The sequence below is a fragment of the Poecile atricapillus genome, chromosome 10, assembly GCF_030490865.1.
Source record: "Poecile atricapillus isolate bPoeAtr1 chromosome 10, bPoeAtr1.hap1, whole genome shotgun sequence".
NCBI classification, from domain to species: domain Eukaryota; kingdom Metazoa; phylum Chordata; class Aves; order Passeriformes; family Paridae; genus Poecile; species Poecile atricapillus.
This window is the reverse complement of record NC_081258.1, coordinates 7,067,998-7,084,339: the sequence shown is the minus strand read 5'-3', so window position 1 is coordinate 7,084,339 and position 16,342 is coordinate 7,067,998. Positions and strand designations below refer to the sequence as shown.

At 41.0% G+C, this 16,342-nt stretch overlaps 1 protein-coding gene across 4 annotated transcripts in view; it reads left to right on the top strand.

Annotated features, from left to right (window-relative positions):
- Positions 1-15,355, top strand: part of ZNF536 (zinc finger protein 536) — a 340,166-nt gene extending 324,811 nt beyond the window's left edge. For all 4 annotated transcript variants that reach the window (XM_058846306.1, XM_058846307.1, XM_058846308.1 and 1 more), the window contains one exon: positions 15,043-15,355. In XM_058846306.1, coding sequence (XP_058702289.1) covers positions 15,043-15,278 — 236 coding nt within the window. In that variant the 3' untranslated portion in view covers positions 15,279-15,355. The remainder of the gene's footprint in view (positions 1-15,042) is intronic.
- Positions 15,356-16,342: the final 987 nt, after the last annotated feature.

The window sequence follows — 16,342 nt, the reverse complement described above, 5'->3', positions numbered from 1 at the left end:
TTGACATTATTTCAGAAGAAAATGCCTATACTGTACCTTCCATATATTAAAATTTAAAGAATAAGTTTGCACATGTATAAAATGCTAGTTAAGCCTTTTTCAATTTACTTCATTCTATTAAGAGTAGGAAAACTGTTTTGAGGTTGTGAGCAATTGTGTGTACAGTAAGGGCTTGGGCTTGGCACCTGCCCCAGAGCTGAGGAGCAGGAGCAGGGGCTGCTCTTCCCCTTCTTGATTTTGCTGTAATGGCTGGGGCAGTTTCTATATCTGAAAGGCTTTCACTGTGGTAGCCATGTGATTATAGAAAAATCTCTCTCTGTTCTTTCTGTAAGAAAAGAACTCTCTAGCCTTTCAGGTTATAGAAAATGCTTGAAAGAAGGAATCCAGAAAGCTGGAAAAAGTCCAGAAACCCACACCCGCCTTCCCCCAAGATTTTTAAAATATAAAAATATTTTTATATATATCACACTGTATTAATCACATCCTATGGAATTTAAAGGAGCTTATCCAGTGGCCTGGGTCTTGATACCTAGAGGCTCAGATGGAAGGGCTCTGTATGCAAGATCAGCACTGTTCTCCTCCATCCATGTGCTTGTCTGAGATCAGAATTTGCTTCCTGATGGGTATTTCCACACAGTATTTACCACCCTAGAAGCAGTGATTATATTTAATGGCAGAATTTCAGTTGACTTCTCAATATGTATTGAGTTGACCTTTAAGTTAAACCACAGATTAATTTTTTTTAGTTGTCTCTTTAAGTACATTTATAGACCTCTCTGTTCTGATTAGCATAGTGGTAGATAGAGGAAAGTTACCTGCCTCAGATTATTTGTTGAAATCAGAGAAATTGCATCCCTTCTCCAGAAGGCAAAATATTTTGGCCCCCTCTAACCACTGTATGTACTAGTTTTGTTGCAATATGGTTTTGGTTTATACACAGAGAAGCCCAAGTGGGTATCAGTTTGCTTGAAAGCCCAGAGCCTGCCATTGATTTCATATAAGTAAATCTTCTCCCTGGAAGTCGGTGGAAGTCAATGAAGGTTCTGTGGGATTGAGTGGCTCTCCTGCAGGCAGCAGGGGCAAGGCTTTGGTGTGTGGGTGCTGCTGGCAGGGACATTTGCCTCTTTGCTACTTGACATGCTGTGATTTGAATAAGTTCTTCACAGATAGATAGGGAGCTCCTTGATTCTAAATCATTGAAAAAATACCCAGACACTCTAAATGGACACAGTGTCTCACTGCCCGTAGAAATCTGGACTTCTCCAATTTTGTTTAAAATAAAATCCTCAGTAGCATCTGTTCCTCTGCATACTGACTTCCACAGGAGTTGTTGGAAGGGGATTTTGGTTTTGTTTCCTTTGACATTTAGGGGGTTTGCTGCACGTTCATCCTGTGTTCTTTCCTGGGTGGCAGCACATGGCTGTAGGGCCGGTGGGTGGCAGCAGCCTCAGCTCGGGGTGTTGGTTGTTGGTCTGTGTGTAACCCATAGAGCAGCCAGCCGGCTCCGTGTGTCCCCAGAGATGGTAAAATTCCCATCCTCACACTGGGCAGGCACTGGTGAGCCCCCACTGCCTGCAGGAGAGCTCGGGATGGCACCACAAGTGCTGGGCTGCTGGACCCTCACCTGCCCCGCATCCTCGGAGCCCCCCTCACACCCTGAGCGAACACCACACAGAAATAAATGCAAAAATAAATGCAGAAAGGAGCACAGATCCACAACGAGACAACGGAATGTGCCAGCTTTTACCCCCAGGCACATTTTCATGTCTCTTTTATGAATCTTTGTAAGTCAGGGCCAAGCTCTGAGGCCCCAGCTCAGGGACAACTTGGGCTCGTGCATTGTGTAGCTCCGGTTCATTCCCACACGGGTCTGTGGGATGACTTACAGGCTTTGTAGCATGCATAACCTTCAGCAATTTGCTGAATCAGGGCCTAAATACTGAAATATTCTTCAATAGTTCTGGCTCCACTATGAAACTCTAGAAGGCACATTTCCCTCTCAGTGTCTCTCCATAAGACACATCAATGATAATGGAGTTACATTAGGCACATCTTAAGTTAATTATACAGTTACCTCCCTCTTGGCCTGTTCGTCAAAAAGAATATGATAAAAAAAAATCCTCTGTCTTCTAATATCTATTTTTATTTGAATTTTGATCTGCCATCTAAGCAAAAGAGTAAAGACCACACTGAGAAGACCTTTGGTAGGTGGGTCTGGATGCTTGTTAGCTGAGAGCCAGCGTGGGAAATGTTGTGTTAAGAAAATTTGCAGAAAAAATTCTATGGAAACCAAAGCAAAGGAAATATTTCGAGCAGGCTCTTCCTTTTAAAAATGAAGTGGGTGGCTTTAAGAGATGCTGATTTATTTTGGAGTGTGGGTTTAGAGGCATGCTTCAATTGGAAAAAACAAATTCTAATGTTCACTAAAAAGTCAGGAATTTATAATGCAGAGAAGAGGTTGAATGAAACAGTAGATCCAGAAATTTTGCAATTCACTACATACTAAAAAAGAAGTACTTTTAGTGTTTGTTTGGCTGCTTCTTTTAAACATGATTTCACATTTTTAAATATGGTGAGCCAATATCCTCTATCCCAAACACAGGTCTCTGAATCTCTTGCTTTTTGTATGTGAGCATATTGCTGGGGGATGCCAGGTTTGTCTAGGGATCCAGTAGCTTTGACATACTCTAGTTTACAGTACCTGGAGTGTGCTCAGTTGCTAATGCGTTTTGCATGCAAGATCACGGTGCTTCAGCATGACAGCTAGGAAAAATGTCATTTTATTTTTAATTGCAGCAGGATGAAATTTGGGGGAGAAAAAAATATCATCAAAAATTAAAATTGCATTCTTTGTTAGGGAATTGTTCTACAAGAGTCCAGTCAGAAAGCTTTTAGTACTTAATAAAGTCAAATTCCTCCCTGAGCATTCCTGTGAGCTCCCATGGAAGCCAGCGGGAGTTGCACATGAGTACCGAGGGCAGCATTTTGCCCTTAGGACTGAATTTCCCAACTGACTATTCTTTTAGACTGTCTTTTGATTAACAATCTGTTTGCAGCAGGCTAGGGCCAGGGAGGCAGTGTATACCCCACTGTTCAAATCTGTGGCAAAATATTCTACAGAGAGCTACTTAATAAATATCAACTTGCTCCAATAGTCATTGAGAAATACCTCAACAGATAGCAATCAATCGAGGGCTGAGTTGGGAAAAAAAAAATACAAAAGGACATCAAAGAGGTTCTCATTCCCAGTCTATTGCTCTATTTAAGGGTCCTATAATTCGGTGAGGTTGTGTGCTAAATAATTTGTAAGCCTTCAGAACATCCAGGTTATTGTTTGTGGACAGATGGTGCATCACATTTTATTGCTTATTCCTTCTGTGGTTTCTCATATGCAGGACTGATGTGCACTCTGAAGTCTTTGTTTCCTTGCTAAAATCTCTAATCTAAAACAGGCAATCAAGCACACAGACAGTGCTTCAGAAAGCATAATCATACTTTTAAAGGGGGAAAAAAACATTTCAGCTGCAGTTAGGAAGCAGATGTGTTCCCTGAAAATGTAAAAGGTTATCAGAAGTATTAAAATAGGGAAACAGACAGAGAATTTGGGAGCGATGGGGAGAGCATGTATTTTCTCCCTGTACTACAGGGTAGGTGTGCCTTTTCCTAGGCTACCTGCTTTGTATCTGGCTCTCTGCGGAGCTGGTGTAGCAAAAGCCTTCGGAGAGCAGCTTTTGCTTCCACCTTTCCCCTGAGATTGGCAGTCTTTGTCTTTTACAGGCAAGGAGCAGCCGTGTTGTGATCCTGGAACCGCTGCTGCCCCGAAGAGTTAAATCATGTTGATATACAGGAAGGAAATGGAATAGACTAACTCTACTCTTTTCTTCCTACGGATTTTTCTTTTTATTCTGAAGATAGAATTACTGTTTGTAAGCATCTGAAAGTCATTAGTGGCTCTGCAGTCTGTCAGGTGCCGACGCAAAAAACTGCTGAAACTGAACGGGTTCCTGTGCGGAGTGCTGGGAATTTGTCATGTGCTGATGAGCAGTTATAATAATATATGAGCAAATCACAAGCATTCTGCAAATTAATCAAATTTTTTTTCCCCTTCTCCCTTGTCTCTGGGAGAGTGGCTTTGCCGGCAGACGTAGGTGAAGCAGTTTTACTCACAGATGGTAGCTCTGGCATCAGATGGAATTTATATAACAGTAATTCTGATTTCCTGCCAAAGTAGCACTGAAAACACCAGGGAGATTGTACAAGACAAGTCATGTGGTTTTGCTGAGGTTGTTGTGGGAAGTTTAAGGGGGGAAATCTCAAATTTTCCTCTTTGCATTTATTGTTTTAGCCTGAAGGGCCAGAAATCGTACACCATTCTGCCATCGGCGAAATCCAACACATCTTTTTTTATGAATTGCGCTGAAAGAGTGCTTCCCAGCTGTTGGAACTGCTGGCGGGGAGGGAGCCACATGACTCCTCATCCTTTCCCTTTCCATACAAGGATTAAAGAGGGGAGGGTTCAAAAGGTTGCTGCACTACATGTTGGAGTGAGGCAGGGTCTCCCTTCCCAGGAAGCGATGCCATGTTCACTTAGGTTATACTCCCTCTGGCATAGGGGAACACGGGGGGGTGTTCAGGGCTTCAGGAAACACACTGGCAGTGGGTCTCCCTCCTCATTAAAATGGGAGGGTTTTGAATGAGGTTAGTCGGGTAGATTAGGCTATTAGTTGTGTCTCTGATAACATTTCCAGTTTGATCAGTAGAAAACAGACACGTGGGGTTTTTTTACCCGTTAAGGTAAGTGCTTGGTGCACTTGTTATTTGGCTTTTGCACAGATGAAACATGCACTGATCTGATGGCAGATCCTATCCTGACTCAGAGGAGCACAGATCTGTTCAAGGCACGGGCTGGCAGCAAGGATGAGAGAGCAGAATAAGGCCCGGTGGCTTCTGAATTGGATCACGTTTTTAAAAACAAAAGCAGTCTTCCCTGGAAAAATATGACGGTGTTTTTATAATAGCCACATATTGAGTAATGCATGGAGCATCGCAGGACTGCTGTGACACTAAAAGAAAAAAATAGAGGCAAGCAGAACGGGAGAACTTTCAGGGGCTGTTTTTAATAAAGAGGTGAATTCTTTCTGCAGTAGGAAAAATGATAAAAAGATGGCGTATCAGCTACATTATGCAACAAAGTAATGCTGCTGTGTTTTTATAATGTAAGGCACTGCCCATTTGTTTTGGTTTACGTGACTGCAGTGAAATAAGTGGATTAGACTGAAACTTTAGCATGCTTCATTGCAGCTGGTTGCAGACATCTGTCATTCCTCAGCCATACATTCTGGATCATGCCAAGAAGAAAAAGCAAAGTCTGACACCTTTCATTTTAGAGAGCCTTTTATAGAAAAGAAAAGGAGAAGGGGAGAAAGCATTTCCTTTGTGACTTGATAAAAAAGACACTTTTTTTCTGTGACAACACCAACAGCACTTTCCAGAGGGAGAGGTCCTGCAAAGTTAATGCTCAATTTACTCTTTGCAGCCCTTTAATTTTTACAGTTTGATCTCCTGGTTTGCTGAATGGGATATGATAAAAATATGTTGGTTTATTTTTTTAGAGAAACATTAACAATACGTACACCTACATCAGAAACGTGCCTGGTGAAAGGAGGGTTGCTGTGAGTTCCCACTCAGGCTGTGCTCATGGTAATTCTGTGCTGTGATGGCACATAATGCAGAAGCACTGCCAATAATGAGTGGTTCTGAGAACTCCACTCACCAAATCCCATAAACAGATAATAGTGATGTTTTAGCAGAATGATTAGTGGAGTTGTGAGCTACTCCTGGATAATTTGAAATATTAGCTATTAGTGAGCTAGATATTTATTTACTTAAAGTGTTTTGTTCTTCTTCAGTCTCTCTACTAACACGATGCTGGAGTTAGAGAATCGTGAGGTACATGACAAGTGATAATGTGACAAAATACCGTCTAAATTACCCCAGTCATGTGAAAAAGCAACAACTAAAATGAAAGGAGAACATGGTTAGTCTAAGTGACATCATACATGCAGAAAAGAGATATTCTAGCTGAGGGTCTCACTTCAGCAAACGTTACAGCAGGTGGATAATCCCGTCCCTTCCCAGCCAGGTGATTTATGGATTGTGGAACTGGTGGGGAGACTGGGGATCCTTACAGGGCTGTGCACAAAGGGACAGGTCTTTGCATGGCTCAGGCTGTGACTGCCCAGTTTGAGGATTGACACATCCAAATGTTGGCAGGAAAAATTTAGAAAGCTGAGTATGGGATTTGTAAAATTCCATTCTGCCAAATAAAATAAACTAATGACAGGTGCCCAGAGTGAAAGAGAAAATTCTACTGTATTTAGAAATTGCTAGGCAGAATAAAGGATATCTGGTAGCAAAATACCATCACTAACAAGGTTTTTCCCATTAGCTTCTGAATTGAATGTTCTCCTTACTGAAATCCCAGTGCCACCAGTATAGCATTTATTCTGGGAAATCATAGGTGCATTAAATTCAAATACAGCTTCATTCAAGAAGTCGTAAATGCTCCCTGAAATAATAAATATTTACTGAGACAATTAAAAAATATGACAGAACATTAGCGAGAAAACTTGTGAATGACCTAGTAGGAAAACTGAGATATTTTGCTCAAGGGGGTTAGAATGGGAATATAATGTTATTGAAGTGATTAAAACAAGTGAAGGAGTGAATAGACATAGCAATTAATTGAAATATGTAAGTAAAGGCAAAGGTGGGACTCTGAGCATGTAATTTTGATGATCAGAAGAACTTGGGGTTAGTTAATACTAAAGAAAAGTCTGCCACTTACCCCCAAAATGTGTCTCCTTATTTGCAGTCTACATGGATCCCCAAAGCACAAGAGAAAGAGGAGGCTGTGAGGACTGTACCCTGCTCCCTCCCTGGGCTCGGGTACCTCTCCCCTCTCGTGTGGAGAGGCCCAGATGAAGGGACACAGGGTTTGGGAGAACAGGGATTGGTACCAGTGGGGAGGAAATGGCTGGAAATGAAAGCTTGGCCAAAAGACAAGTTGCTGTGAATTTGGGATTATGAAAAGGATTACGATTTCTGTAACTATTGCCATAATGACTTTAGTCAGAGTTTGCCTGCTTTTTACAACAGGTATCTAGTGCCCTTGATAAGAACTCTGTCCTCTACTTATGTGTATAAACCAAAGTAAATAAATACAAAAAATTAAATGTAATTAAATTTCCCAAAGCATGGGACAATGATAGTCTGGCATTTCAAGCTCAATCAATGACAGCATTCCCACTAACCTCATTTGGAGCCTGCTGAGGCTCCGGGCTCGTAACTCATGTTTGTCATGTCAGAACCTGAACTGATGCCATTGTGCACAGGGCACCACGTGTGCACCCACCAGCCGTGGTCTGAGACACACAGATCCTGAGAAAGCACAGGCTTCTGCCTTTATCTCAGAATTTTAGCTTAGCAGCATTCCCATAAAGTTTAATATTTGTTTAGGAAGAGCTTTTCAGCTCTTCTGCTGAGGCTATTCCTTTCTTCCAAGAAGAAACCCATTTCTCTTCTAAATCAAAAGTTCCTGTGTGAATAGCTTCTTCTGAAAAAGAAACAAATTCTATGCTGAGTGGCTGGAGCTCAGTAATTCTGTCGTTTTACCAACTCAGCAAGAAATGGGAAATGTTTGTTTTCCCAGGACTTACAGGTCCCTGTTACACCATCAGTGATTTCACTGGCCATTTCCTAATTCCCTTATATTTAGTGCACTACAGATGGCTAACAAGTTCCTCACTCTACCTCTAAATAATTGTAATTTCCATTTTCCACATATCAAAGGCAAAAAATGATACATTATGGATAAATTTATATAATAAATTCATATAGTATCACTATATCATTCATCTCATTATATGATAAATTATGGATATTTTCCATAATTTTGTGAGGGATTCATTCATTAAGGCAGAATTGTATAGATGAAGGACAACAGTGGAACATATTAGGAGTGCCCAGGTGATTTAACCTCTGTGTCAGACCTACCTGCACTTGGTTGTTTTACATAGCAGGGCTGATTTCTTGCTGGGTTTTACCTCTTTTGCTTTTAAAGGAAACTTCAGTGTGTGATATATAGTGATTGTAGCCTTTTGAGACAGGAATTGAATAATTACTATAAGAACAGTTTTTATTTGAGGGGGAATGTGTGAAATTAATGTAATATTTTAATAATACTTGTTAAAGGCAAAGTGTAGCACTAACTTTTGCTTTTCTGTGTCGTCATTTAAACATTTTAGTGCGCTCATTAGCAAGCTGAAGTATTTATTTGGAAACACCAAGCACTGTGTAAGGTACTAACTTAAGAATAGACTCCACCTTTGATTACATTTTAGAAAAGCCACGTAGTTATCTGAGGGTTTAATTCAATCCATTTTTTTTGTTCAAGTAAAAATCTTTGATAAAATTAGTTACAGATTAGGTCTTTTTTATTTTCCAGCTCTTCTGCAGCCAGTGATAGTTCAGTGAATTTCCACCCTGCTGTTGCAGGTGCCCATACACTGAGTGGCCATCTCTGCAGGACACCAGGACTGCAGCATCATGTGCTGGCTTTGGGATGGGTGCTGACCTCAGCATGATTTTTTTCTTTTTTCCAGGCATCTTTAATGCATTTATTTAGGATCAGACTGGTTGGCTGTGTTTTGTCATGTGCTGAGTCTTCAGCCCAAAGTTATCCTCCTCTAATTAAGATCTTTCCAGTAACTCACAGCAAGAGAAAGGCTGTTCCAGGTGGCAGTGTGTGTGCTCGGACCTGAGCTGCTCCAAAGTGCTCAGGATTAGTGAGGAGGGATTTGAGCAACCAGACTGGTGCTATGAGCAATTCATGTGATGACCTCTGAGGACTCTTTTCAGGATTGAGCCTGGTAATGAAGGAATTCAGCTGAATGGAGGGTGACTGGGGGGTTGTCCTCTCTTTAGGAGTCCCAGTAGAAGCATGTAACCCAAAGCCTTACCCTTGGTAGCTGGAAATGTTTTTTGGCCTTCCTAAAATCCAGATATCTCTGCATTTTAAAAAAATGTTGTTCCAGAGAAAATCACCAAAAAAAGCCTCGGATAAGGCTTTTTGGTTTTATGACTTTTCTTGGTCAACATGAAATAGAGTTTTTAAAATTTAATTTTGGTTTGTTTTTTTTTTGTAATCCAAGTAACATATAAACTTCACAGAATATTGAAATTTTCCCAGAAGATCATCTTGGTTGGTCTTGGACCTGTGTGTAAATAAACATATACTTTTCCATTGTTTTATAAAAACTTTTATTACAGACACGAACCTGATTGGGTGTACTTTAATCTGTCTGATATTTGGGGAGTTTCATAAAATGCATATTTTGAGACCAATAAAGTGGAATGGCTCAATCAGAGCCATTATTGTCTATTGGACAAATATATTTATTCAGCATTTTCCCATCCATACTGTTATGCTCCAGATCCGAACGGCTGCTTTAGAGCCATTCTGCTCTCCTGGGTAATGCATACAGTGCTTGGGATGTTTGCTGTGGATAGGAAATGTATTTATGAAAATTTATACGTTAAAAAAAGGAAATTGCACTAGCCAAGATTTAAATGAAAATAGTTTTCACTTTGCAAATGCCTGTTATTATGCTCTAATATACTTTCAAATGGCAGTGTTCACCAAGATGCCTGGGACCTGGAGGCTGTGGTCTGAGAGAGACATGAGCTCAGCCCAGCAGTCAGTGCCAGAGAACTGGAGATGCTCAAAAGCCTCTCTTCAAGCACAGAAAGCACCCGGCCATCGTTGCCTGCTGTTATGTCTGAGGCAGCACGCACTCCATGCGCTTAGAGATGATTGTGCCTCAAACACAACCTTGTGTTTGTGGGGAAAAAGGATTCCAAGCAGCTCTGGGGAGCACCTGGGGAGGTGTGGGCTTACTGGAGGTGTGAGAGCAGGCTTTGCTGGGCAGCAGATGTGTGATTACATGGACCATTCCACCAGCAACGTTGTGGGACCAAGCATCCCGGTGCAGCAGGCAGTGCCCATCCATCCTGAGCCACTGCAGCCGCTCCTGCTCCAGTGCCCGGGGCTGGCCGGGGCTGCCCTGGACGTGTGGGGCTGCTACAGTGGCCCAGCAAGTCCAGTCCAGATCTTCAGTGTCCAACATTCCAACTAAAGAGATTTGTTTCTGAGAAATTCAAGCCTCTGAGGCTTTTTCAAATATCTCTTTGCGAGGGAATAATTTGTTTTAAAGAGGTAATTGCTGTTATTTTTGATTTTCACAAAAAGGATATTCTTAAACCAGGCAAAGAAATCTGAAATGAGTTTGCCGTATTGCATCTCAGTAAGTGCTATAGCCATTGGCCATCTAAGGGAAAAACATTCTGTCAGATAATCATGGCCATTTTTGCATTTTAAGGGAACAAATGTCATATCTAAGAAACACATTTTATTCAGAGCTTAATTATAATTTATAGTACATTGCACAGCATTTGTTTTCTGTTCATCATGTTATTGCTCTTCTGTCTTTCCCCTAAATTTATGCATTAAATCGTGTGTGTGTGTGTGTGTCTGTACGCGTGTATCTGTGTATATATGTACACATATGCAATATAATACAAAGTGGTGTAGTGGGGACAACAGACGGCTTGTGTGTGATGTATTATTGGCATTTTTCTTTCAAATTACCATTTTCTTGCTGCTTTGGGAGAAAGCCATGATTTTGCTGTGATTAGTACACTTTTAACAATCTGGAATAAATTCCTGATCTTATTCATGTGACTCGTTCAATGCCCATTTTTACGTTTTAGTGCAAACCCCTACATATGTGCCTGTAATACCACAAAAATAAGATGTTTCTTTGTGGAAATTTTATAGAATTTGGATGCTGATCAAATATTTTTAGAAGTGGAGAATTAATGCGGCTTGACCATGTAAATGATTTTTTTAATGAAAAAGACTTTAGTATTCATCACTTTCTCTCTCTCGTTTGTGTATTCCTTTGTGCTAATCTTAAATAATGGATCCATATCAAAGTTAATAAATTAGTAACTATTAGCAGTGTTTGGATTACAGTGAGTAACCCAGTGCCACTTCATTGACATTGACTTTTTATGTGTTCCAATAATACATTTTGAGTTTTAAAGATTAGACAAAGCAAAATACGGTTTGACAGGCACTTGAATCTTTAACAACTCTTGGGCAATGGCTTTGTTTAAGTCCAAGGCCTTTACTTGAGATAAACTTTCATTTAAGTGGCCCTAAACCCCAGACTGAGATCCATGTCTTTCTCAAAACCTACAGTTTCTGACTGTTCAGCTGATGCACCATGTTGGGCTGCATCAGTCTTGCCACGTTATGAAACCTAACGCGATGTGACTGATGCGGCCTGACATGAAGTGTCACAAAGCAACATATCACATCACAAACTTGAAAGAAAAGAAAACAAACTTTACTTTTTTTTTCCCCTCAAAGCCTAAATTAATGAAGCAGTATATATTTTTAAAAAGGTGGACTAGTTTCAAACACTGAGAGATTTTTTCTTAATATGGGGCTGCAGAAAACTTCTCCATCCTGGTGAGAATGTATCTGCTATCTACACTACTTGTGGTCCCTAAAATTCAGTCAAAACTGAATTGCCTGAGTCACCCCAGCACTGCCACCCTTCCTGGGTCTGATCCTGCGAGATTTAGATCACTTCTAGAGAAGAGACTCCAGCAGGTGCTGGAAGCGATCACCCCTCCTGAGGAAATCCATACATGCTAAAAGTGTTCTTTGAGTCCAGCCACCATTTTGGTAATTTTAGCTAATTTTGATTATTATTTTTATTACTATTTATTATTTTTGATTATTGTTATTATTATTACTAATGTTCCACTTCCTTAGGCTGTCAGCTTCTATGCAGAGGATTGCAAAGTCTCTCCACATGATCAGTCACAGACTTCATAGAACATAGATCCACACACAACAGGATTCTTTCAGCTGCAAATACATTGTCCTCTCTCCTCAATTTTTGATCAGAGAAAGATGCACACCATAATTTTCCCCCCTAGTCTACCCATTTTCAGTCTAATTCTTTTTACTACAATTGCAATGCATATCACATCATCTCCTGAACTATCAGGAAGATTCCTTTATTTTCTTTTTCTTTTCTTTTTTTTTTTTTTCTCTGAAGGGCTTTCATATAATTTTATTGGGAGATATATAGTGAGTAAAATACGTATGAACTATAGCTTGCTAAGAAAGGACCTACCAATCACTGCTAGACAAAATATTATAAATTTATTGCCAACTTATCTGGGAAGGGTTATTTTAAGAGCCTGCTGCCTACAACTGGTCTGGGGGCTAAAATTAATGAATGGGGATACCTGAAAGAAATGGGAATTTTCCTTCACCCCTTAGTTACAAGCAAATTGCAGATATTGTTATCTTTGCAAGCAAGAATAATCTCTACTTTTTGTACTACTTCTGCTGTAAACAATGTACCACTTGCTTTCCTATGACCCTCACTCTGTATACATATTTATATATTATTCATATCGGATTAAAAATGAATGTGCTCTTTACCACAGTTGTACTGCACAGTGACAATACAAATTAACTTATTGTGTACTTACTTTTCACAAGGCAGTGATGTGAAATTTTGATGGCTTGAAAAAGTAAGTCGTGGGGGAAGCAATGCAGAACTGAATCCTTGTAGGTGCACTTTATATTGTCTGATTTATTAAAGTGCATTGAATTAATAAATGACATTCTCTGCATGGAATTTTGAACACAGGTTTGAACTTGGTTCATTGGTGGGCAAAAAGAGTTTGCTTTTAGTCTGGTGCATGTGAAGTGGTTAGCTCCAGCCTTGCTTTGTGCATTCCTTGCTTAGAATCTGTTCTTTGCAGAAAATAATTAGGATGGTTGTTTATCAAGAGCTGCTTGTGGGTAAAGCATTAAGAGCTGGTTGGTGAGATCATAGCATCATGGAGTGTCATGGGTGGAAAGGGACACTAAAAATCATCTCTTTCCAACACTCCTGCTGTGGGCAGGGACACTTTCCACTATCACTGGTTGCTCCAGGTCCCATCTAACCTGGCCTGGAACACTTCCAGGGATGGAACAGCCACAGCTTCTCTGAGCACTTTGTGCCAGGGCCTCACCACCCTGACAGGGAAGAAAATTTTCCTAATAACCAACTTAAACCCACTGTTTGTCAGTTTGAAGGCATTCTCCCTTATCCTGTCACTCTAGGTCCTTGTAAATAGTCCCTGTCCATCCTTCTTATCAGACCCTTCAGGTACTGCAAGGCCACAACTAGGTGATCCCTGAGCCTCCTCTTCTCCATGTTGAACCATCCCAATCCTCTCATCCTTTCCTCACAGGAAAGGTTTTCCATCCCTCTGATGCTCTTGGTGCCTCCTCAGGACTCGCTCCTACAGCTCCATGCCTTTCCTGTGCTGGAGACATAACAAGCATAAATAAACATGCACGCTGGAGGGTTTGGTGGCTGATCACACTTCTGGCAGTATCCAGCTTAGGAAAACAAAGGGTGGCTGGGAGCTTTCCATCCTTGAAGAAGGAAACAAGGCTGCATTCCTGGGGCAAGGGCTGAGGACACCGAGTGTGTCTTTCCCCTGGGTAGCAAGCAGCATGTTTTGGGGGACTCAGGCTTCAGGTGGTGGTGTTGATACTAAAAATGGCAAGTTGTTTGAGCAGCCCAGGGCACAAATGCTGGTTCAGGTGAATTCACTGCTACAGAGATGCTCATGCTCCTGTGCCAGCAGCTGCCCATGCTCCCTTCTCTGCTGGGAGGACCATGGCAGCATTTCCACTCCAGTACAGGTAGCATTAGACAAGTACACAGCAGGTGTCTATTTGTTTAGCTGGTAAATTCCCACCTAAAACCAAGGGGAGAGGGTCCAGCCCCTTCCCCATTGCAGGAAGCATAATTCTCCTCCTCTGCTGCCCCAGCATCTGTTTTATGCCTGCTAAGTAGTACCACAGCAGCAAGGGAAAATGTGCTCTTCAAATGTGGAGATAGGGTATTGTTTTTCACTTATCCTGGCTTTATGTAGATGGTCTGGCACACTTATTTATTCATTTATTTGAGCAAATTAAAGCAAGCTAAGCACATTTGACCTCAAATGGTCCTGGTTTAAGTTAATTTGAGAGACAAAGCTCATAAAGTTCCAGTAAAACACATCAACAACTTCCCAGCATAGGTTGAAATGTGATTGTTGAAACATAACCTCCAAAACCAGATACTGCATGGAGATTTGAAGTCACAATAATCTGAAAAATACAGAAGAGCATATTGATAAGCCCTACTGAGAAGTGATATCTTTCATTCATGCCTTTGTTACATGGTCGATTGCTGTTTTGTCCACAAGAAGTGCATCTATCAGATTTTGTGCATTAACATTCCTTTTCTAATCTGGCTTGGACATTTTATTTTAAAGCTGATGATAACCTTGGGCTCTGGTCCAGCAAACACTTACATGCTTGCGTATCTTTACTCACAGGAGTAATCTCGCTGGAGTAAATGTTTGCAGGTTTGAGGCCTTGGCTATCTCAATCCATTATTTCTTTCCATTAAAAAGTAATCTGCACAACTGAAATAAAACATACAATTCTTTACCCAGAAACCCACCCAAAGACAAAGTGTGTTTATTAGACTAAGGGTCTGCACATTGTCATTCTTGAATTGCACTTCAATAAAAAAGATAATTAACAAATGTAAAAGAAGACAGTTTTGTACATGCTGTATTTGTAAGAGTTTGGTTTGGATCGTGGGCTGAAGGATTTACAGCTGGGGCTGAGGAGGGAGATGGATTAGCTGCACTGCTCTGGAAATCCTAAGCAGAGAATTTTTAAAATGCAGTTTATTAAGGAAGAGCACAGGTTTCTTGTTCTCTCAGGGGCCACCGAGCGATGCCCCCCCAGTAGGTGAGGGCTCCAGAGTGTCCCGTTTGTCCAGACTGTGCAATATCCACGGGCTAAAGCAAGAACTAACCAGGCTGTCATCTGTCACGCAGGTCACCGGCCTTTCCAGTGCAGATACTGCCCCTACAGTGCCTCTCAGAAGGGAAATCTGAAGACCCACGTGCTCTGTGTCCATCGCATGCCTTTCGACAACAGCCAGTACCCTGACCGCAGGTTCAAGCGCTCCAGAGTGGACTCGGAAGCTGCTGGGAATCCGGAGGAGCCGGCGGCGGCCAAGGCGGGGAGCTCGGCAGAGCTGTCCGAGGAGGGCAGCAAGGCCCAGGAGTGATGCTCCAGCCCTGCTCTGCAGGAGCCTTTTACCCTGGCTCTGGACACCTGCTTGGTGAGGGCTGGCTTAAAACCCTTCCAGGGAAAGGGAGGGCATGCAAGTTCCCAGAAGGGTCCAGACTGCTGAAAACATTCAAATATATGTATATGTACATGTAGCCACACATTTACATATATATATATATATATATTTACAGACACAGAGATATCCAGTCATACCCACATTGAATATATATCTACGTACACACATGCACACAAAATACACACATTCCATACGTGTGTGTGTGTGTAAATATATATATTACACATGCAAAATAAATTTCCAGCCCTTGAAAATGGCTGCTAAACAGTTACCTGGCAACAAGTACTTCCAAACAACGTAGGTGGGATAATAAAGTGATTTAAAAATGTTAGGAGGTTGTTAGTTATTTAAAAAGCAGGGCAATTTCAAACTTAAAAGTGGTCTTTGTCCAAAAATAATGCTCTTAACAGAAAAATGATACCCTCTAAACGATTTAGTGTTGCCTTGAAGATTGAGGGGCTGTGTTTTCATTGTTGAAAACACCTTTATAATATGACACCAGCTGCTGTCATTTGCCTAGCATAGTAATGAGATGTCTTGGTAGACTGCCATGGTGCCAGTCTGACTGGAGCTGTCATTGCAGAGAAAATCAATTCAAGTGGTGTTGCAACTGCAGTGTAGGAGAAACCTTAGACGGCCCATAAGCTGGGGTCAGTACTGACCTATTTTGAAAAGTATTGTGATATTACATTTTCTTTTTTTTTTTTTTTTTTTTTAATATACAGCCAAATGAATCAATGGTTAGAAAAAAAAATAAATCTGCAGCCCGATGTGTGATTGCAGATTTGAAATATAATTGCATTTTTTGTAATCATCTTGCAGTATTGAGGGAAATGCTTTTATTCTTTTTTTTTTTCTTGTTGAAGAAGTTGCTATAAATGTAGAAGTACAATATATAGAAATATTGTTTAGTGAAACTAGTCAGCCTTATCTGTAGAAGGTGCTGGTGAGAAACAGAATTTTATTACATAGGAGGTTGGTAA